At 46.6% G+C, this 23,021-nt stretch overlaps 1 protein-coding gene across 1 annotated transcript in view; it reads right to left on the bottom strand.

Annotated features, from left to right (window-relative positions):
- The window catches only part of EFNB1 (ephrin B1), a 73,769-nt gene extending 52,595 nt beyond the window's left edge, over positions 1–21,174 (bottom strand). The window contains exon 1 of the mRNA XM_081178847.1: positions 20,765–21,174. Coding sequence (XP_081034973.1) covers positions 20,765–20,910 — 146 coding nt within the window. The 5' untranslated portion in view covers positions 20,911–21,174. The remainder of the gene's footprint in view (positions 1–20,764) is intronic.
- Between the last annotated feature and the right edge of the window lie 1,847 nt (positions 21,175–23,021).

The following is a 23,021-nucleotide window of genomic DNA, read 5'->3' as shown; positions in this document are numbered from 1 at the left end:
CGCCGCTGCTGGCCCTTAGCTAAGATCCTTACATTCCCTTTAAAATCAGCTCCTTCAAGACTGGAATACCTCTGCTTACATATCCCTCTAGATACGTAAACTATGGGTTGCGAATGCGGCAAACCCGGAAGTGTATACTTCCAGGTTTCGCCACGTGCGCATGCGCAGAAGCGCTCAATCGTGCTGCGTGAGTAAGGGTGCCTCTGGTTACGGACTTTTCGGGATACAGCCGGGCCTCCGGAACGGATCCAGTCTATAACCGGAGGTACCACTGTACTGCAATGGACTCTTGGTGGAGCTTTTGTCGTGCTGGATCCAGAAGCTGCAGCCGGAGCAGGATTCTGCAGCCCAGTTGCTGCAAGGCCTTGTTGTATATAATCCCTATACAGTACTCAAAAGATCTGCACTGGTTCTCCATTTGCTACTAGGATGAGTTCAAGTGGTACAGGTATGCATGGGGGTTCTGTCCTGACTGAAGTGTGCATCAGCAGAAGACACATAAGCCACACACACACACATGTTCCGCCCCACCCCATTTTCGGTCCACCTCCTTGTCGGCAGCAACAAGTGTGTGATTGCATATCAATTGGACATGCATAAAATGGTCGCTGCCTATATACAAAGCCCTTAATAATTTAGGACTGATTTACCTGTGAGATTGCCTTACCACCCACAGGAGCCCACACAACTGCTGCAGTCCTTTACAGGTACCACAAAATCCCCATTCTGCATTTGTAAGAACACAACTCTTTTATTGTGCTTCCACCTACACTGTGGGACTCCCTGCCTTTTGATGCCTTCACTATACCATTTACTGCTTCTATTGTTGTTGCCCATGCTTCTAATGGATCTTTCGCAATATCATTTTAATTTCTATTAGTGTGTAATTACATTTTAATGTAATTTCCTGCGTTTTGAGCTTCTTCTATTATATCTTGAATCCCAGACTGGTATTAATAGTAATAGTAATAAGAGTAATGGTAATAATAAATCAATATTTTAGTGTGGAAGCAGCCAAACTTTGAAACTCCCTGCCTATTGATATCAGGCAGGCACCTTCGCTGTACACTTTTCAACACCTGCTAAAAACATTTTTTGTTTAAGACAAACCTTACCCTGTTACCTGGAATGCTGATGTGCGTTATTTTAGTTTAATTGAATGTTTCAACCATTTTTACCAATCATCCTATTGATTTTTAGTCTTTTTGCAAACCGCTTTGAGGTTTTCTACAATCAAGCAGGGCTTAAATTTTATGGAAAGGAATACATTTAATTGGCAATCACGACGATGAGAGCTATTATTGTCTCCGACTGCATCTGCTCAGTTTCTTTCAGCGGGAGAGGTCTCTAACCTGCCTCTACCTCTGTGGGGTCTATTTTTAAACCTCAGACATCCTTTCTACCTGAGTGGGTTCAGCAGATCTCCAGGGAACAGGAAAATGGGATTGCTGAGCTTGTAAAAGACAAAGACAAGACTCGCCCTCGGAGAGACAGCAGAAATTAGAGGTTAACACAGTTCCCTCCTAACCAACCCAAACCAAAAGCATTTGGAGAGGTTCCAAACAGTTCCAAGCAAATACAGATATCCATGTGCAAATACTTACAGTGTTAAAACAAGGAGGATATTGATAAGCTGGGAGGTGTGCAGAGGAGGGCAGCCATGACGACCAAGGGTCTGGGAGCCAAGCCCTATGAGGAATGGATTATCTGTGGGTTCTGCATTGTAGGGGATTGGACTATTAGATGACTCTTGTGGCCCCATCCAATTCTATAACTCCAAGAATGAGAGAGTTGGATATGTTTATTCTGGGGAAGAGTTGGCAGAGAGGGGATATGAGAGCCACCTTCAAATATCTGAAGGGCTGTCACATGGAATATGGAGCCAATTTAGAAAACTTTTTTATGCCTTTCCAATGCTTAACATGGATCATCACAAATCTATTGCAAAAAAAACTCCCAAACAGTTTCTTTTAAACGTTTATATTTTTTATATGCACTTTCTGGCTAATTGTTTTCTTTTCCTATTCCATGTTTCATTTGTATAATAAGCAGGGCATAGTTGCTTGGAGTGGGGGCTTGTACATCAATACAAATCCCACATAAGGGTTTTTAGCTGGTCTGCACTTGTTGGGGGGCCTGGGGGGGAATTCATCTGGGCCCAAACCCACTCTTGGGGGCCCTTAGTGAGAATGACCCCCCCCCCCCGGGATCTGTGGCTCCTCAAGGAACAGGCTGCTTGCTGATGCATTGAGCTGAGACAGCCTCCTCCTGCTTCAATGTAGTTTCCAATTTTTATTCCTCATTCTAAAATAAGTGACTCATTGGCCATGTGCAACGCTCAAAGCGAATTCCAGGCTTGTACTGGCACGAAACATTCATTAAGCAAATCAGAGAGTTGCAGATTCAGCATAAGCAATGTGGGGATAAATTTCTAAGTGGAGATACCCAGGTCAGAATGACCCACAGGAACCTCCAAGCCCAAATGGAGCGAAAGAGTCCCAGACCAGAGAACTGGGCTACAGCTCATCCAATTACCGTATTTTTCTGTGTATAAACTAGGTTTCTTTTTACCCAAAAAATAGGTTTAAAATTGGGGCTCGTCTTATACACAGGTAGTACTGAGGGGTGTTTTCTTAATTTGGAGTACCCAAAAACAGGGGGCGTCTTATACATGGGGGCATCTTATACACGGAAAAATACAGTAATTTCAATAGGGGCAAATGCCAGGTTCTGCACTTAGGCAGGAATAATCAGATGCCGAAATATGGGGGGGGCACCCGGCTTTATAGCAGGACATGTAAAAAAGGAAGATGAGGTCTTGGGGGACCACAGGCTTAACATGAGTCAACAGCAAAAAAAAGGCTCATGCAATTATAGACTGTATTAACTGAACTCAAGTGTCCCAATCAAGAAAAATCACAGCACTACTCTATACTGCTTTGATCAGACCCCACTGGGAGAGCTGTTTCTGGGCACCACAAAATTCTAAGTATCGTAGAATTGTAGAGTTAGAAGGGCCCTGAGGGTCATCTAGTCCAACTCCCTGCAATGCAGGAATCTCAATTAAAGCATCCTTGACAGATGGCCACCCAACCTCTGCTTTAAATGCTCCATGGAAGAGGAGTCCACAACCTCCCAACGGAGTCCATTCCACTGTCAAGCGGCTCTTACTGTCAGAAAGTTCTCCCTGATGTACAGTTGGAATTTCCCTTCTTGTAATTAGGAATCCATGGGTTCAAGTTACAAGGAGGATATTCAAGAAGCACATTGGCAAGGTTGATCGTGTGCAGCAGAAGGCAACCAAGATGATCAAGGATCTGGAAACCAAGACTTAGGCGGTTAAGCTGTGATTCCTGCATTGCAAAGCATTGGACTATGATGACCCTCAGGGTCCCTTCCAGTTTCTTTTCTGATGCTCCAGGGTAGAAGACCCAAACCAATGGATTCAAGTTAAAATAAAGGAGATTCAGACTAAACAAGAAGAACTTTCTTGATGGTAAAATCATTCTGAAAATGGCGTGTTAAGGATATTCAGAATTATCGAGTATTCAGAAGCATTCCTGTCTCCAACTGCGGAGGCAGAGTATAGCCACTGTGGCCAATAGAAATTAATAGCCCTCTCCCCCATGAAGTCTAATCCTGCTTTAAAACCATCCAAGTCTGAGGCCATCATGAGCTCCTGCAGAAGTGAGTTCCAAAGTTTAACTAAGAAGTCTTTCGTTCTAACTCTCCTGAATCTCCCAACATTCAGCTTTGTTGGGTGTCCACTTTCTCTAGGCCACGGATAATTTCATAAGCTTCTATCATGTTTGCCTCTTACTCATGCCCTCTAAACTAAAAAGTCCCAAACAATGCAACCTTTCTTCATGCACGGCAACTTTCTTTTTTGGAAGTTTTTAAGCAGAGGTTGGGTGGCCGTCTGTCACAGGAGAGTCACTCCATCCCCCTGACAGTTTTGGTTGCCCTTTCCTGAAACTTTTCCAAATATCCTTCTTGAGGTGACGTGGCCAAATATTCCAAACACACCAAATATTTGTATAATGCATTGCGATACTGGAAGCTTTATTTTCAATTCCTTCCCTAATGACCCCTAGCACCAGGGAGTTTGCGCCCATCAAATAAAGGGGACCCGGAGTTGCCCTATTATCTCCAGGTTTTGGGGAGGGAGGGCAGCAGCACCTGGAGTGGGGGGAGGAAGGAAGAGGGAGCAGGCCTCATCCAATCACATTTGCCTCATAGACAAAGAAACGAGGTCACACAAGCTCGGAGCCTCTGAAAAGGAAAGAGAGTTCATTACTTGTCAAGCCCTTTTCAATGGGGTGGAATGTGGGAGGGCCCCCTTTTCAAGGGCCAATCCATCACCCAGAGCTGGGGGGCAGGGAGGTGAGAGAGAGGAGGCCTTTGCAGAAAACACACCACCCTGCCAGCCTTGACAGCTGGGAGTGGGTATGCTCAGAGCGCAGATACAGATCCAGGCTCGCAGGGCAAAACATATTCTGGTGGGCCTCAAGGGAGAATGGCCCAAACCATGTAAATCAGGGTGGTCCGACGTGCAGCTTTCCGCAACATTTGATGCCCCCCTCCCTCCTTCAAGCTGCCTTTCCAAAGCCTGGTAAGTGGGGCAGGCTCTGGGCTTTGGAAAGGAGGTGGGAAGGTGTCAAATTCTGGCCGCTCTCCAGCACCACCAGCACCACCATGGTGCAACAAGGCAGTGTGTGGCCCACAGGTTCTATGATGAAATACTCTTGTGGCCTAGTTGCTATGAAAACGTGGACCACCCTAACGTAGAATGTAGAACTGTAGAGTTGGAAGGTAACCTGCAATGGTCATCTAAGTCCACTCCCCTGCAATGCAGGAATATCAACCAAAGCGTCCATGACAGGTAGCCATCCAGCCTCTGCTTAAGAACTTCCAGTGAAGGAAGGCGCACCACCTTCCAAAGGACCCTGTTCCAAAGCAGCCTGTTCCACTGCCCAGTGGCTATTGCCCTTAGATGGTTCTGCCTAACGTTTCGTTGTTTGCAGTTGGTTGCACTAGATGACCCTTGGGGGTCGTTTCCAACCCTAAAATTCTTTGATTCTGTGCAACAATTCTAGAGTGTTTCTTTGCAGGGGGTTTAAAGCTCTTAAAGCAGAAATACGATCCCGCTGGGTGGGAAAAAAATAATTGCTGGAATGAGGAAGGCTTCAGAAATGGAGAGGGGAGAATGAGCAATGCGTTCAGCAGACTAAGCAATCCAGCAGGACCCTGTTAAAGTGGGAAATGATCTGCAATAATTATTCCAGTCGTCTCTCTGGAACCAAAGTCCTGCTCAGAGAGAAAGAGTCTGAAGGCAGAAATGGATCAGGGACGCTCTACAGGTCTAGAGGGGCTGGAGGGGATCCCGGAAGGTATATGGGGATGCCAGCAGCAGGCTCCCAGCAAAGAGAGGGGCCACAGCAGGCTGGCAACCCCTTGTGGAAAAACAGTTCAAATTCCAACATGCCAGTATTCAGGTAGGGGCTGGAAGGAAGGTGGAGATGCCTTCTGATTTAGAGTCTGCTGGATCAGACCAAAGGGCTATCTTGCCTAGCGCCTTCATCCCACAGCACCTAACCAGACAGATGCCCTTAATGGGAAACCCACAAGCAGGATTTGAGCACAGCAGCACTCTCCCCTCCTGGGGTTTCCAACAATTGTCTCCATCTTTGGAGGCAGAGCACAGCCATTGTGGCTATTGATAGCCCTCTCTTCCTCCATGAATTTGTCTAATCCTCTTTTAAAGCCATCCAAGTCGGTGGCCGTCACTGCCCTCCTGCAGGAGCGTAACTAAGGAAGAATTTCTTTTATCCGTCCTGAATCTGCCAACATTCAGTTTCGCTGGATGTCCACGAGTTCTGGCGTCATGAGAGGAATAAAACATTTCTCTCTCCAACTTTCTCCAGGCCATGAATAAAGTGCCATTTTATAAAGTGCCGCCATATTGCCACTTCCCTGCTTTTCCTCTGAACCGAAAAGTCCCAAACGCTGCAATCTTTCTTCATCAGGGCATCACTCCAACCCCTTGATCATCTCAGCTGCCCTTTTCTGAACCTTCTCCAACTCTGCAGTGCAGTTGCGAATTCCTACGTTGCAGGGGGCTGGACTAGGTGAGCCTTGGGTTCCCCTCAAACTCCACAATTCTATGATCCTTTTTGAGGTGAGTTGCCCAGTACTGCGCACAGTAACTCACAGATCGGATTAGGGGTTTCTGAACTTTCTCTCCCCGCCCCCCATCACAGCTGGGTAGGAAATCTATAGCTGGTTTTATCCTGGACTTCGCCTCCAAGATCATTTCACTGACACTCACCCTAAGTGCGTCTGCCTACTTTGAAGTATTTGGCAACAGTTACGCAGAGATACAACCTTTATTGCATTTCCTATGAATCACTGTAACTGCATATATATTTTTCGTAACAAAAGTAATTTTATGCTTTTTACCCTTTGTGGGGGGGTTTCTTCCATTTTTAATTGGGTGAGCTTTCTTTCAAGTTACTGGTTCAGTCTCCCATTTCTTCCTTCCAGATATATTTTACTGGCAGACAAAAAAAGGACTCTGAAAGCAGGAGTTGCCGGGGGGGGGGGGGGCGACCAGATGCAGATTCATTTCAATAGCCCAGACACAGTGTCCTACCCTGTAGAGGAGTCGTTAGGATTACAGATAGCCAATATCATACAATTTCAGCACTTTAGCTCAGAGAAGAGCTGAGAGGTGAGATCATCATCATCATCATCATCATCATCATCATCATCATCTATTTCTTTATCCCCTGCCCTTTTTCCTGAAAGGAACTCAAAGTGGCTTACAAATAAAATAAGAATAGCTAAAAACACAGGGAAGGAGAAGCAATAATTTAAAAACACTTAAACATTAATATAATTAAAATGACATATATAATTTGGAATAAACCGTATTGCATCTAATATAGATATAAAGCTCTATTAAAAACATATAATCACAATAAAAGCAGCACAGCACCAGGCGTTTCACTAAAGCAGCCAGTCCCCAAGCAGGCTGTTGAAACAAGGTTTTCACCTGCTGGGAGAAGGATAGCAAGGAGGGAGTCAGTCTGGCTTCTCTGGGGAGGGAGTTCCTAAGCTGTCTGAGAGGAGCCACCAGTGAGAAGGCCCTTTCCTGCTTCCTGCAACACCACCAAGTTGAGGGTGGTGGGACTGAGAGAAGAGCCTCCTCCAAAGATCTCAAAGCCCAGGCAGATTCATATGCAGGAATACAGTCTTCCAGGTAGCCTGGACATAAACTGCAGATATAAGCCACCTGAAGATGGAACAAGCTTGTTTTCTGAAGCATCAGACGGGAGGACCCAGATTCAAAAACAAGGAGATTCCAACTGAACATTAGGAAAAAACTTTCTGAAGGTAAGAAAATACTGTTCCTTGGAAAATACTGGACTCTCCCTCATTAGAGATTTTTAAACAGAGGTCAGCTGATCATCTGTCAGGGATTCCTTTAGCTGTGATTGCTGAATTGCAGGGGTTTGGACAATTCTAAGATTCTTTTTAGGAAAAGAGAAACCAGCCTCCAGGATCACACTTTCCCCCTAACACTTTTAGCTGCTTGCACATTTTCAGGAGCATAAGCAAATTATGGGGACTCCTGAGTTAAGGGCAGCTTTTCAGTGCTGCCTCGCTGACAAGTCAGGCATCTGTGTGCCTTTCGGTGGCCTCTGGTCAAGCTATTTCTGCAGGGCAAAGTCTTGGCCTGGGGGAGGCTAAGACAAGCTTGTACAAAAGAGCTTACTGGATCAGGCCAGCGGCCCACCTACTCCAGTGTCCTCTTCTCACAGTGCCAAATAGATGCCCCTCGTGCAAAACCCACAAACAGGATTTGAGCACAAGATTCACTCTCTGCTCTTGTGGCTTTCAGCAGCATTTGCTACCTCCAACAGTGCAGGCAGAATACGTACGTAGATATCCTGGCTAGTAGCCACCAATAACACTGTGCTCTCCTCCTTGAATTTGTCCAATCCTCTTTTAAAGCCACCCAAGTTGGTGGCCTTCATTGCCTCCCGTGGGAGTGAGTGTCGTCGTTTAACTACGTACTAAGTGAAGAAATCCTTCATTTTATCTTCCAACATTCATCTTCATTGGATGCCGATGAATTCTGGTGTTCTGTGAGAGGGAGAAGAACTTTTCCCTACCTACTTTCTCAATGCCAGGCACGTCACCACTTACTTGTCTTTTCTCTAGGCTACAAAATCCCAAATGCAGCAAGATTTCTTCACGGGGGGGTCGCTCCATCCCCTTGATAATGTTGGTTGCCCTTTTCCAACCATGTACTATCCTTTTTCAAGTGAGGCAACCAGAACCGTACACAGTAAATTGCAAGTGTGGTTGGCACCAAGAGATTTATCTAATGGAATTAGGTTACTGGTAGTTTTATTTTCAATTCCTTTCCTGATGTACAGCCATCAAGCTCCCTTAACTGGGAGGCGAATCTTGCTCCGAAAAGAAAGAAAGAAAGAAAGAAAGAAAGAAAGAAAGAAAGAAAGAAAGAAAGAAAGAAAGATTGTCTGGGCATACCCAGAGTGAGCAACATCTTAAAAACATGCTTCTCTCCTGGGAGAGGAAGGTGGCCTGAAATGGACTCCCTGCTTCCCTCTCACGGGAGACCAAGATCATGTTGGTGGCAAAACTAAACAAAGGAATCGCACTCCTCACAAAAGCAAAGCTGAGTTTGCAGGCAGGCCTGCAGGCAATTGCACACTCTTTCTTTTAATTAGCACGGACATTTGCAAACTGCCCTCCTGTTCCAAGTGAAGACCAATCGCTCCTACTCCTGCATCTCCACACACACACATACTTCCCCTGTCTCAGCCATTTCAGGGGCTGCTTGCTTAAGAGACCATGTTTTTAATCAAAGGGAAGGGAGAGTGAACCAAGCACTTCTCTCGCAGCCCTGCCTCTTTGGGGCCCAGGCAGAGACGGCAGTTTTGCAGAGCGAAAAAGAAGAATGCAAATGTTCAGAAGGGCTTGCAAAGGCAGGACAGGACCCGGCTGGAGCAGAGAGCATCAGAAGAGCTCTGCTGGATCAGCCCAATGGCCCATCTAGTCCAGCCTCCTGTTCCCACAGTGGCTGACCAGATGCCCATCATGGGTTTGAGTGCAAGAACAAAAGAAGGTGATTTGTTAATGAAAATATATGGAACTCTATCTCTTCCTGCCATTACATGCCTCACTTTCTCAGCCTTCTTTCCTACAGATATTAAACAGAGAAACATAAGAAGAGCCTGCTGGATCAGGCCAGCCAGTTGCCCAAATGGAAAAGCCCCAAGCAGGATTTGAGCGCTAGAGCTCTCTCCCCTCCTATGGTCTCCAGCAACTGAGATTCAGAAGCATGGCTGTTTCCAGCTGTGGAGGCAGAGCATGGCCATTATCCTGGCTAGTAGCCATCAACAGCCCTCTCCTCCAGGAATTTCTCTCATCTTCTCTTAAAGGCATCCAAGTTGGCGGCCATCACTGCCTATTGCGGGAGTGAGTTCCATAGTTTATGTGTGAATAAGAACAGTGGTACCTCGGGTTAAGTACTTAATTCGTTCCGGAGATCTGTTCTTAACCAGAAACTGTTCTTAACCTGAAGCACCACTTTAGCTAATGGGGCCTCCCGCTGCCAGAACACAATTTCTGTTCTCATCCTGAAGCAAAGTTCTTAACCCGAGGTACTACTTCCAGGTTAGCGGAGTCTGTAACCTGAAGCGTATGTAACCCAAGGTACCACTGTACTTTCTTTTATCTGTCCTGAATCTTCCAACGTTCAGCTTCGTGGAATGTCCCCCACTGAGTTCTTGTGTTATGAAAGAGGAAGGAAAATGTTTCTCTCTCTGCTTTCTCTTTTCCTTACCTTTTACCTAAACCAAAAAGTCCCAAACTCTGAAACCTTTCCTCACAGGGGAGCCACTCCATCCAACAGAGGTTGGATAGCCACCTGCCAGGGGTTGGGCTAGATGACCCTTGGGATCCCTTCCAACTGTACTATACGCAACTATGATTAAGGAGCACCTTGCAGGGAATGGGAGGCTCTTAATTCTGCATCAACACAAGGGGGAAGGGGCTTACTGACATAAGGGGGACTCTCTCTGGTCCTCATCATCTATAAAAAGCCAAGCTGGGAAGCTTCCCATCTCTGGTTGCCCATTGAGATATCGTGCACTGACAGCATTCAGCTGCGCAGGGTTGTGCCCATTACCTTTGTCAAGGGCCTCTGGCAAACGGCGGAGAGCAAATCTGACCTCAGTCCTGAGGGGGCTCAGTTGTCCACCCCTCAGGCTACTGGCCGGCAGGAGGTGCGGGATGCTCAGCAACGACAAACAGGGGAGGAGGAAGCAGGTTGTAGAATTTTAGAGTTGGAAGGCAGCCTAAGAGACATCTGGCCCAACTGGTAAAAAATAAAATATTATTTTTTAAAAAATAGAAATCTGGCCCAACTACTGCAAGTTAGGAATCACAGCTCAATAATCCCTTCACAGGTAGCCGTGCTGCTTCCAAGGAATGGCAACCCACCAGCTTCTGAGGGAGTCCACTCCACTGTATATCAGCCCTCCATGATTGCTCAAGAACTTCGGATGGAAGCAAAAATCCATCCAGCCCACAATATTCTACTTTCCACAGCAGACAGGAGGAAGAAGGAAATAAGGAAGAATTCTACCCCAACCACTTGCCAGCTTCCAAGCCCATGGCATTTAGAGGTAGAATTTTCCTGCACATGGAAGGTACGCTGTGGCTACTCAACTAGCTTGCAATACAATTGGGAAGTGGGGAGAATGGGGAAGGGGATCCAAGAGCCATCTAGTCCAACCCCTGTTTCCCCGCCCCCCCAAAAAAATTCAGGAATCATGGCCAAGTTTATTTTGGCTTGCCTGGCACCACCATTACTCATCTTTATGTGCCAGGCAAAAAATTCCTTTTTTGCCACGCCTTGGCTTTTAATCATCTATCGCCTTTTTGCGTGGGTGGGATGTTTTAACATAGGGTTTTTTTTAAGGAAAAGACACACCTTTCTTTCTTTCTTTCTCTCTCTCTCTCTCTCTCTCACACACACACACCTACACACCTACACACACACAAAATGCTGGTTATCATGTATGTATGGGGGGGGGGTTGGGTTGTTGTTTTTGCTTAAAATATTGTAAATCACTTTGAGTTGCCCTTACACCAGGCTGCCTCAGTGGGAGAGATGTGGAAAAGGCTCATTCCATCATTTCTGTCAAAAATGAAGACCCATCAGCCCCTGAACTGTGGCAGCTGCCCACTGCAGCAACAACAGTTTAGAAACTGCTGTCTTGAGTTCTGATATTTCTGGTCCCTCCTTGTCCCTTTTTTCCTTGTGCGCTGTGTTTGTTTGTTTGTAAGATTCACTGAAGCTGCTCTGGGAGCCTTTTTAGCTGACGGGAGGGGATGAAAATGCTCTGAATAAATGAAATGAAAATGTAATGTAATGTAATAATATAATAATGGTTTCCCCAGGCTGCAACACCTCAACCTGGAGGCAGAAACTTTAAGGACCTGCCGTCTCTTGTCTCCCTGATATGGGGAAAGGTTGGGTGGCCACCTGTTGGGGATTCTTTAGCTGTGATTCCTTCACTGTAGGGGGTTGGGCTGGATGACCCTCAGGGTCCCCTCCACCCCTAAAATTCTGGTTCTGTGCTGACAGCATTACGGATTCAGCACGAAGGAAGCCCATATACAGGGATATAGGGGGAGCAGCCAATCCTGCAATCCCACCCACCCCTCCGCTGCAACCTGACAATGGTATGGCCCAGGTACACCTGATGTCTCAGGTGAAACAACACCTACAGCCTTCCCTTTTCCCAATCCCAGGCCCAGGAGCCCTTGGCTCCTGTCCAGCTCCTCCTCCACCAGCCTCTTTTCTAAAGTGGAGCAAGGCCGACATGAAGCCCTGCGCTCCTCTCAGCACCTGAGGAAATGAGAGGCCGTCGTGGCTGTTGGATGAGGGAGGCATCCTGGTCTCATAAAGGCCAACCAGATGCTCCAGGGTGAAACCAGCAAGTACAAGCAAGGTAGCCACTCTCCCGCTGTGCGGTTTCCAGCAACTGCCATTCAGAAGCATCAGGCCTTGTAAGCACACAATGAGATCCCATGTAGCCGAGCATCCTGTTCTCACAGTGGCAGACCATATGCCGTCTGCTGGGAAACCTGCATGGAGGATTCGAGTACAAATGAACTCCCCCTCCCAAGGTTCCCATAAGAACACAGGATGAGGCTGATGGGCCAAAGGGCCCATCCGAGACAGTATCCTGTTCTCACAGTGGCCAAACAGATTTTCTCCATGCTGCGCCTAATTGAATACACCATCTTTACTGACTAAAATGGCAAGAAGGAACTTTGATTTTTTTGTGAATAGTGAGGACGGGCGGGCGGGGAACAATCCCTGCGTGAAACCAGGTAATAGGACCCGAGCACAAGAGTCCTCTCTCCTGTGGTTTCCAGCAACTGGGGTTCAGAAGCATTGCTGCCTCCGGAGGCAGAGCATAGCCATTGTGGCTAGAAGCCATCAATAACCCTCTCCTCCTCCACGAATTTGCCCATTCCTCTTTCAAAGCTATCCCATTTTGTGGCCATCACTGCCTCCTGTGGCAGTGAGTTCCATAGTTCCCCTTGATCATTTCAGTAGCCCTTTTCTGAACCAGCCTGAAACCTATTCTTTGTTTGGAGTCTTTATTTCTAAGAAGGGACACATGGAAGCCCATGTGGATCAACATTTACCCGATGAAAACAGTGAAGGGCTTTTGAGGAAGATCCTTAGGAAAGGAGCTGAAAACAAAAATGCCACATCATGTATTTTTTAAAAAAAACCTATGGTCTGTCCTCATTTGGAACATCCTGTGCACAGTTCTGCTCACCTCAAAATCGCAAAGATGAAAAAGGTTCAGAAAATCAAACGAGAAAGGGGATGGAGTATCTCCCCTTTGAGGAAAGGTTGCTGTGATTGGGGCTTTACAGTTTAGAGAAAAGGTGAGTAAAAGGTAACATGACAGATGTTTCAAAAATTTTGCAGGGCATGGAGAAAGTGAAGAGGGAGAAGTTTTCCTCCCTGTCTAACACTAGAATTCGTGGGCAATTCGGTGAAGCTGAATGTTGGAAGATTCGGGGCAGATGAAAGAAAGTCCTTTTTCACTCAGTGCAAACTACAGAACTTGCTCCCCCAGGAGGCAGCGATGGCCACCAACTGGGATGGTTTTATAAGGCGACTGCACAAATTCATGGAGGAGAAGACTATCAATGGCTACTAGCCAGAATGGCTATGCTCTGCCTCCAGCTGGAGGCACCTTCTGGGTATCGGCTGGTGGAAACTGCAGGAGGAAAGAGGACTCTTGTTGCTTGGATCCTGCTTGCTGTTTTTCTGCAAGAGACATCTGATTGGCCACTGTGTGGACAGGATGCTAGAATGGAAGGATGGAAACTTATCCAGCATGTTCTTCAGACGTCCTTATGACTTCTCCACAAAATTTCACCCCTTGGCTCAGAGATGTTACCCCATTACCCTGAATCGAGCAGCCCCGGACGTCTGGCATTGCAGAAAAAAGGATGACTGAAATCACCCAAGCAAGGCCATTGTTCTCCTTTCCCCGGAAAGATATTTGCTACGCAGACTTCCCCCTTCAGGCACGAGGGGATAAAATTAAAACCAGACCAGCGTCTGTCTGTCTGTCTGTCTGACACACTCACAGACACGCGCATATATACAGGGACTTTTCCTGGAAGGAAAATTCCAACAGACGATCAAGAATCAATAGCGAATTTGAAACGCAGAACGAATCGTAAGCATTTCATCAATTATTCGAGACATCTTCGCCCTGCAACTACAAAGAAATAAATGTTTAAATATTATGAAAAGGTAGAGAACTCCAATTCCATTATCTCTACCAAAATACAAAACAAATGATTGCCTGCTTACCTAGAAGCAATGCTAGATGTCCCCTTCCAACTCTACAATTCTATAAAACTGAAGATTTAAAACAGGTAGTAAAATCTGGTAAAGCGGCGTTTGTTTCTTCCATCAGATATTTAACTCAAGAATGTTAGCCAAAGGGATGTTTTAAGAAAAGCTAAAAGTTCTCCTACAATCCTGGCTTGGGTGGCATTCAGATAGTTATAAACTACTGTTTTAGAGTAGCAGAAGTTATGTCGGAGCGAGGAAAAGAAAACTGGAGGCAGGAGTAGTGCACAGAAATTTGAAACGATTTCATTTTTAAAAATGATTTTTATTACAGTTTTCACAATACAATAAAATACTATTTGGAACACACAGAATCAAAAAGACAAGAAAGGGAGGATAGAGAGAGAAAGGGAACAAGACAGGAACAAGAAAGGAAAAGAAGAAAAGAACAGAGAGATAAGAAACATTAAAGATAAAGGAAGAAAACTTCTGGTTTTCCGTCTGCTGGTTACAATAGAAATAGATTATTTAAGGTGTTAGTATCCATCTTTTCTACATTCTGCTAAATCATATGAAATTTTGAACCATTTCAAGTCATTTTCTCAACACCCCAAAGTGCAACACCATTTCTACCAGGTTGGAAAACTCCACACTTCTTGTTTTTCTTTTTAAAGGATATAGGCAATTTGTTCTGAAAACAAATATTAAATCACAGCACTTGTGGAGGCCAGTTAGGTGGGGGCAGAGAAGGCAGAACCACCATTATGTGCTCCAGAGAATCTCCTGAAATGAAGCACAGAATCAAAGGGTTGGAAGCCCCCCCCCCCGAGGGTAATCTAGTCCAACCCTGGCAATGCACAAATTGCACAGCTAAAGAATCTCCTAAAGACGACCATCCAAACTCTGCTTAAAAACCGCCAATGAAAGCAAGTTAGTGCAAGGTTTTGGGAATTTGATTTTGACAGAAGTGATCAATATTACTAAAGAAGCTGCTATTTCTTGTCCAGAATGAATGCTACTGATTATTTTCGATGATACCAGTATCAACAGAACAGCTTTTATATATGATCTTGGCAGCTCAAACGGTCATTACAATTCTATGGAAAGCAGCCCAAAATCTTAACACTAGACGCTTAGCAGCTAGCACTTGCTCTGTAATAGAGCTATAGTGGAGAAAAATGCACATAATTTGATATTTCAACAAGGGCTAGAACCTCCAGGCTTTTTTTGTATGATTTGGCATTTCTATATGACATATACAACAGAAGCATCATTAACTAAACAACCCTTGCCACAAGCCTGGCAAAACTGGAATAATCAAATAAAGGGGATATTCTTTAATTGGACATTGTTATTTTCACCCAAGCCCAACCAGTCTCATTCTATGTGCCTTTTTAATAGCTTCACTTTTTGTCTGTCAATCTTTACCTGCTGTTATAACTGTTCTCTGTTTTATAGAATAAAACGGAAAGCTTTACAATAAACAAACCTCCATAGAATTGTAGAATTGCAGAGTTCGAAGGGATCCCCAAGGGTAATCTAGTCCAACCCCCCCCCCATGTTTTCATCTGGGAAGGGGGGTGGAATCCAAACTCCAGGCTTATCCACACTTCCTTTCCCCCATGCTTTCCACGCATAGTCCACACTTTAATGCTTTTTGTTTTCTCCAGACCTCTCGCTGTGAAAACCCGCTCTTTGAAAGCTCAATCAGAGCAAACAGCAATCCACAGAAAACCCGAATTGCTGTTTGCTCCAATTCAGCCTCAAACAGCGGGTTTTCACAGAGGAAGCTCCAGAACAAACAAACAAAAAGAGTGGGGGGAAAGAGAGAGACTTTACAGGGCAGTAAGTGTGGAAAAGCTGGTCTTTAAAACTAAGCAGTTTGCTTGCTTTTAGTACACAAACTTCCTCAGCTGAAGTCTCTGACCGTATTATTTAGCTGGGAACTTAACAAGATCTCCAGCCACACGGAAGGGTAGGATGTTCCCCTGCAAGGTATTCTCTGCCTTGCCGACCTGCTCTGCAAGACAACCACAGACTACTCCTGCCACAACCTCCAGCCACCCCAAATCCAAAAGTGGGAAAGCATGGTGAATGCAACATGCCACTGAGTACAGTGCCAGCCACCTCGCCTCTAAAAATATACTGCAGAGTTGGGAAAGGTTCGGAGAAGGGGAAACCAAAATGACCGTAGGGATGCAGCGGCTCCCCTACGCAGAAAAGTTGCAGAATTCGGGATTTTTTAAGCGTAGAGGAAAAAAGGCAACATGACTGAAATTTAAAGAATTATGCCTGGCTAGAGAAAAGTTTTCCTTCCTCAGTCCTAACACTGTAGCTCATGGACATCCAACAAAACTGAATGCTGAAAAATTCAGCAGAGGAAAAAGAAAGTGCTTCTTTTAAGTGCATAGTTAAATTATAGGACAGGAGGCAGTGATGGCCACCAACCTAAATGATCGTGGCAAAAAGTTCTCCATCTGTTGGGAGACCCTAAATGCAGGCTTGCTTTGAGAACCAGATCTCGCAACTCTGGGACTTCATATTAACTGGACAAACTGACAACCCAACGTCCCGAGAGAGTTGAACAGCCTAGAAAACCCCGACTTTTCAATCAACCTGGTCTTGTTTTATTACATATGCAATATCGACAGAACACAGAAACCTAGAATTGCATTGGAAGGGGTTCAAGGGCAATCTAGTCCAAAAGCATTCAAAAGTCACAGGCTTCTAAACACATTTACCGAACTATACCTTTGTTTTTTAAAAGGACTTAAAATCAAATGCAATTAAATAGGCATTTGGTGCTCCAGGTGGGGGGGGGGAGGGCATTGTTGAATACTGATGGAAGTTTATAAAATTATGCGTGATCTGGAGAAAATGCAAATGACACCTGGATCTCATGGATGCCCAGTGAAGCTGAATGCAGGAAGATTCAGGACAGATAAAAGAATGAACTTCTTAGTTAAATTGTGGGACTCGCTTGGCACAGGAGGCAGTGATGGTCATGAACCTAGATGGTTTGGGAAAAAGTGTGAGACAAATTCATAAAGGAGGACACAGCTATCAATGGCTACTAGCCACGATGGCTAAGCTGTGCCTCCATGGTCAGGGGGCAGCGACAATTCTGAATCCCAGTTGCTGGAAACTGAGGGGAGAGTTGCTCCTGTGTTCGAATTCTGCTTGCAAGCTTCTCATAATGGTAATCTGGCGAGCGACGCTGATAACAGCAAGCTCTTCTTATGCTCTTATGTTGTATGAATAAGTGAAGAAAATAAAAGATCTGGCAGGGAAGGTCTCCTATCATACAGACACTTCCTAGCTGTTATTTGGCATGCTATCCCTTTTTTTATTTGGAAGCGATGACCAATTATCCCACAAAAGGGTCTCGAAACTTCAAGACCCACATCGGTCCAGTTGTACAGTGGTACCTTGGGTTACAGACGCTTCAGGTTACAGACCGAAATAGTAACTCAGGTTAAGAACTTTACCTCAGGATGAGAACAGAAATCGTGCTCCAGCAGCAGCGGGTGGAGCGGTTAGCTAAAGTGGTACCTCAGGTTAAGAACAGTTTCAGGTTAAGAATGGACCTCGGGAACGAATTAAATTCTTAACCTGAGGTACCACTGTATTTAAAGACACACACCTACCCCCAAATAAAAGAAACCCTCCACTCCCCAACAGAGACCCCCCCCCCACAAGAAAGCATGAAGATTTCAGGCTCTTCCAGAATCCTGCTCACGAATTCCAGTTCCACCCTTAAAAACTGATCTGCTGGATCACTTGGGGGGGGGGAGGAACCACGTTCTTCAATTTCATCAAAAAGTTTCCCTTTTCAGGGATATGTCTTCCAACAACTTGATGCAGAATAATTCTTTTTGTCGTGCTCAGAGAAATGTAGCAGCTAATAAATTTAATAAATGTAAATGATGATTTTGAAGGCTGGAGAAAAGGGGTCCTTTCCCAACTATGTGACTTGAAAAGAATATGACCCCACCACCACCACCTCTCCCTCCCTCTCTCCACTTTCTGGGGTTTGTTCCCTGACGGACAAAGTGGGGGTGCACTCCAGAGGGTTAGTTCACCCTTGATTTTTTCCCCCACCCTAAAAGAGATAAACAGGCTTATAAGATAAAGGATAGCTGCTCCCAAAACATCCTGATGAAATCAGTCTCCAAAAGTCTCTGGATAATTAGCACTCCAACCGGGAATCTAAACATCTCTCAGAGGACTTTTTTTTTAATTCTCGCAGTTGAGAGGACTGTTTGGAAAGAAACATCTGCCATTGTTAACATTTCTTTTGCACAAACCAAGTACAGAGGCAGGCCTGGAATTGCACTGCAATTATTTTAATAAAAAGGAAAAATGTGAGGTCCCAACAGTGGACTTACAGGAACCCAGAAACAATGTTATTTATTTATTTAATACTGCTACATTATCAAACCTATTGACAACAATATAAAGATAAGCAACAGCGCAGCTTTTTTAAGTGCTCCCAAGTTGCTGGGCCACCCCCCACTTAACTTCCATTAGTGTGGGTGCAGAAAAATGCACTTCCTATCATTATCACTTAGTTTTTAATTTTTTGTACATCTTGCATTGTTGTTGGTAATTTTTCTTAGTGATCATTTTAGGAAACCACTTTGCTTTTTGGAAATCAAGCCGCTTGACCACATATATTATTGTTTACATTATTAGATTTAATGTGGCAGCACCTACACTTCGGAACTCCCTGCCTATCCTCCGCTGTCCTGTTTTCGGTGCCTGTCGAAAACATTACTGTATAGACAAGCCTCTCGAGATGTTTAGAAACTTGATGGGAATTTTAATCTGTTTTATTGTTATTTCAACTTTTCATCAGTCTTAAACTATCTTTCTCCTTTTTATTCAGAGATCATTTAGTTATCTTTTTTGTAAGCCATTTTGAGGATTTTTATTTCTTTTACAATCGAGCAGTGTGTAATTTTTATGAAATAAATAAAAAATAAATATCACATGGAGGGAGGACCCACACACTTTTCTCTACATCCAAGGATGCTTCTTGCCACTATTAAAGTATTATTTCATTATGCTGCCATGTGAAGGGCACTCCATGGAATATTGTATTATGGGGACAGACAAGTCTCTGCCCCAGGGAGGTTCCAATTTGCATTTTGACGAGGGAGAAGTGGAAGGGCTGAATCCAAAACCTGTCCTCCTTGCCCAGCACAAGCTAGTACAATAGGTATCTCAGGTTAAAATTAATGGGTAAAAGGAGAACCGGGAAGACTGGAAACCAGGCACTTAGTGAGACTTTCTGCAAAGTCAAACTCAGGAAACCCCACAGCCCAGTAAAGAGAAGTGGGTGATGCTTTGTGTCTGCAAACGCCTGGCAAACATTTCTGCAGCTGGGTCTGACAGACAGAGGCCTGCCAAGGCGGCATGCAGAAGGCCTGCTGGACAAATCAACACTATGCTGGCACCAATGTTTACCATCTATTCCTGGGTGTCTCAGTGGTTTTTCCAGGGCACAGTGTTTTTTCCAGTGCGCAGCTTCAACTCACTAAAAACTCAAAGTCTTGGTTTTGGGGTTCAGCTACTCTCGACAAGCCAGGTTTAGGGGTAGCCCCACAAACCACAGAGGGGCAGGGGATAAACCTGACCCCAGGGGTCACTTGGTGCCAGACGAGGAGAGGAAGAAATATTCCATTTGCAGTGGGTCAATTTCCATTATCAGAGTGGGTCAATTTTGGGCGCCCTATTCAACAGCATTCACCAGGAACAACTACCTTCCCAGCCACACCCAAGAGTGGGCGCCAGCATCCAGTTTGGGTGCAACCTGAGATGACACTCCCCCCAGGTGAAGTGCTCAGGGCCCAAACAGAAGCCAAGGAAGGAAGCAGGTCCCTTACGAAAACCCTCAAACACCTTAAGAGTGTGGCACTTATGCCCCCCACCTTTAACTCAGCTCTCTGCCCCATTCCAACTCAGCTCTCTGCACGCACACATACGCCAAGCCAAAATCCACTTTCCTGCAACAAAAGAACCCATCACCCAATTTGACCCCTGCATCACAGGGGGTTGGACTGACCCTTGGAGGTACCATTCAACTCAAGAAGCCTAGTTTTAAGGCGGAGAGGAATGGGTGAAGAAGGGGTTCCCTGAGTGTAGCATTTAACAGGGGTGAAAGTTAGACAAGTCCTTGGAGGGAAAAGAATTAATCCGTCGCCTATTAAGAGAAAGAAACTCCCGACTGGCAGAGAAAAAATAGATGGAAAAGAGGAGGCGCCCCCCCCCTTCCAACACACACCAGGAGACTCCTTTGTCTTCCACAATCTGGACAGTGCTGCCTTGATATTTCCTGTTTGCTCATTAAGCGATTGAAAATCAATTAAAAATACATTTTAAAAGAACACACAGGCAATTCGGACTCACTTGGTTTTCTATTTCAGCAACAAAGAAGTGCCATTCTCCCCCAAAGACAATAAATGAAAATTGGGGAGAGGGTTAAAAAATTAAGAGAGAAATGCAACCACCCACTCAAGTGCCCTTTCTCCTCCCCGGGAAAAAAACCCGAAACCGGACTCGGGACACGCCGGCGCCTTTCAGACGAGCGGGAGCGCCCGCTTCGCCCTCCGAGGCCGGTCAAGGGCGAAGGAACAACGCGGGGAGGGGAGAAGGGGACTCCAGCGCCCGCCCTGTCCAACCCAGCCCCGGCAGAAGGGATTCCTGGACAGAAGAGCCCGATGGAGCCGCTCCCGAGTTGGGACTGAAGATGCAGCCGGTGCTCCCCGCTCCGGCCTCGGCCGGCAGCCTCCCCAGCCCGCCCTCCGTCCCCGTCGAGGCTGCACGTACTTTGGGTTGGCGGCGCTCCAGGCGACGGGCTCGAGGCTCTTGGCCAGCAGTGGCGGCGCCAGGCGGCACAGGGCGAGCAGCAGTCCCAGCAGCAGCCGACGGCAGAGGAGGCGGCGGCCGTCGTGGGTCCCCTCCGGGCGGCCCATCCTCCTCCTCCGCCGCCTCCGCCGCCGGCTTTCCGGCGCCTGCGCTTCCGACTCCCCCTGTTAAATCCACACCACGAGCGAAAAGTAAATCCCCGATCCTCCACGGCGCCTCCTGCGGCGGCTTCAGGCAGCTCCTATAGCCGGCTGCGATCCCTCTTCCTCCGGCCAGGCTAAGCAATCCCTCCCGGGCTGCTCCTCCTGCTCGCTGCGCTCCAACGCCGCACACTCTCCGGCCGCCAAACCCCGACTGGCGCGCCGCGCACCCCTTGCCGCGCTCTACACCCGCGAGCAGGCGGTCACCGAGGACAGCCCCCGTGCGTCGGCCAATGGCGGCGCGGCGGAGAACGGGTCCTGCCGTGAGTGACGGCTGCAGGAGAAGGCGGGAGGAGCCGGAGGCCACGCCCAGCTCGAGGAGGCGCGGCAGCGGCAGACGCTCCCGGGGACTGATCCCGCGCCTGCTGCTGCTGCTACCGCTTCTGCCGCGTCGGCGCTGAGTCGCGCGCTGCACGGGCCGGCTCACGAGGAGACCTATTCCTACTCCGAGTCCTGACAGCTGCTGCTGCTCTCACAGGAGCTTGACCCGTTATCTCACAGGATAACGGGAAGGGAGGCAGCCGAGCTTTAATATCATTATTACTGTTAATAATTTATTAGTGGTATTATGACATTGGGATTAATATAACAATACTAATTAATTTTGATATCTATTGTTTTATTATAGATGTTATTATTGGTGTCAATATATTGTTTTTAATTAAGCAATAATAGTGTCTATACTAAGCATTTGTGAATATATTAATATTGATAAAATGTTTAAAAGATTTCGTATAGTATTGATGTATTGTTAATTTATTTACTGCCCACTCTTCACTGTCATGGTCCCAGAGGTAAAGGTACCCCTGTCCGCTCATCTCACTTAAGATTGTTGTGCGCTTATCTCACTTAAGAGGCCTGGGGCCAGCGCTGTCCGGAGACACTTCCGGGTCACGTGGCCAGCGTGACGAAGCTGCTCTGGCGAGCCTGCACCAGCGCAGCACACGGAAACGCCGTTTACCTTCCCGCTAGAAAGCGGTACCTATTTATCTACTTGCACTTAGGGGTGCTTTTGAACTGCTAGGTGGGCAAGAGCTGGGACCGAAAGACGGGAGCTCACCTCGCCGCGGGGATTCGAACCGCCGACCATGCAAGTCCTAGGCACTGAGGTTTTACCCACAGCGCCACCCGAGTCCCTTGGTCCCAGAGGAGACTGCAGCATTAAAACACAATATATTTTTTAAAAAAATAAAACAACTTCCAACCATAAAGGAGGAAACATTTCCTCGGCTTCCCTCACGCTTGCCCTGCAAGGTAGGCTGGCGGCGGCACCAAGGTGCTTCGACAGATGTAGCAGCCTGCCAGGCCAGAGTGGAGACTTTCCTGCTTTAGGGAAGGGGGTCTCGTACTCCCTGCTTCTTTCTTTTCCCCTCTCTTGAGTAGCCTTTGCTACCTGGGGGCTCTCCAAGGCTTCAGAGGTAGGGGGCGCAGGCCCAGATGGTGCTGGGGGGGGGGAGAGATTGAGCTCAGGACCTCCTGAAAAAGGTGGTCTGTCTGTCTGCCTCTTCCAAATGGGCCTAGAGTCATAGAATGGTACGGTTGGGAGAGACCCCCACAGGTGTCATGTAACCCATCCCTCTGCAATGCAGGAATCACAGCTCACCTGGTTCCTTTCAGGAAGCTTTCCTGAAGAGACAAGAAGCCTGCTCTGCTCCCACCTGGCTAGAACGCACTGCCTCCACTTTATTCATAATCACGTTTTTAGGGGTGAGCTGGGGTTTTCTCAATGGGTTCAGGGGCTAAGTCCCAGTTCAGATGCAGCCCTCTGCCCACCTGGCCAGGTCTCTTGGTACAACATGTCCCTCCCTCCTCTACATTCCCACCACCACCACCCCTTGGATGTCCCAAGTTTGCCAGTCCAGATCACACAGCATAGAATCATAAACTTGTCAGCTTGGGAGGGACCCACAAGGATCATCTGATACAACCCCTTCAATGCAGTAATCACAACTAAAGACTCCCTGACAGGTGTCCACCCAACCAGATGACGTGACCTGTGGTCCACAGAGGCCTCTGCT

Source organism: Podarcis bocagei, assembly GCF_964188305.1.
Source record: "Podarcis bocagei genome assembly, chromosome: Z".
In the NCBI taxonomy this organism is placed as follows: Eukaryota; Metazoa; Chordata; class Lepidosauria; order Squamata; family Lacertidae; genus Podarcis; species Podarcis bocagei.
Note: the sequence above shows the minus strand (reverse complement) of the source record. Positions and strands in the feature narration are given on the sequence as shown.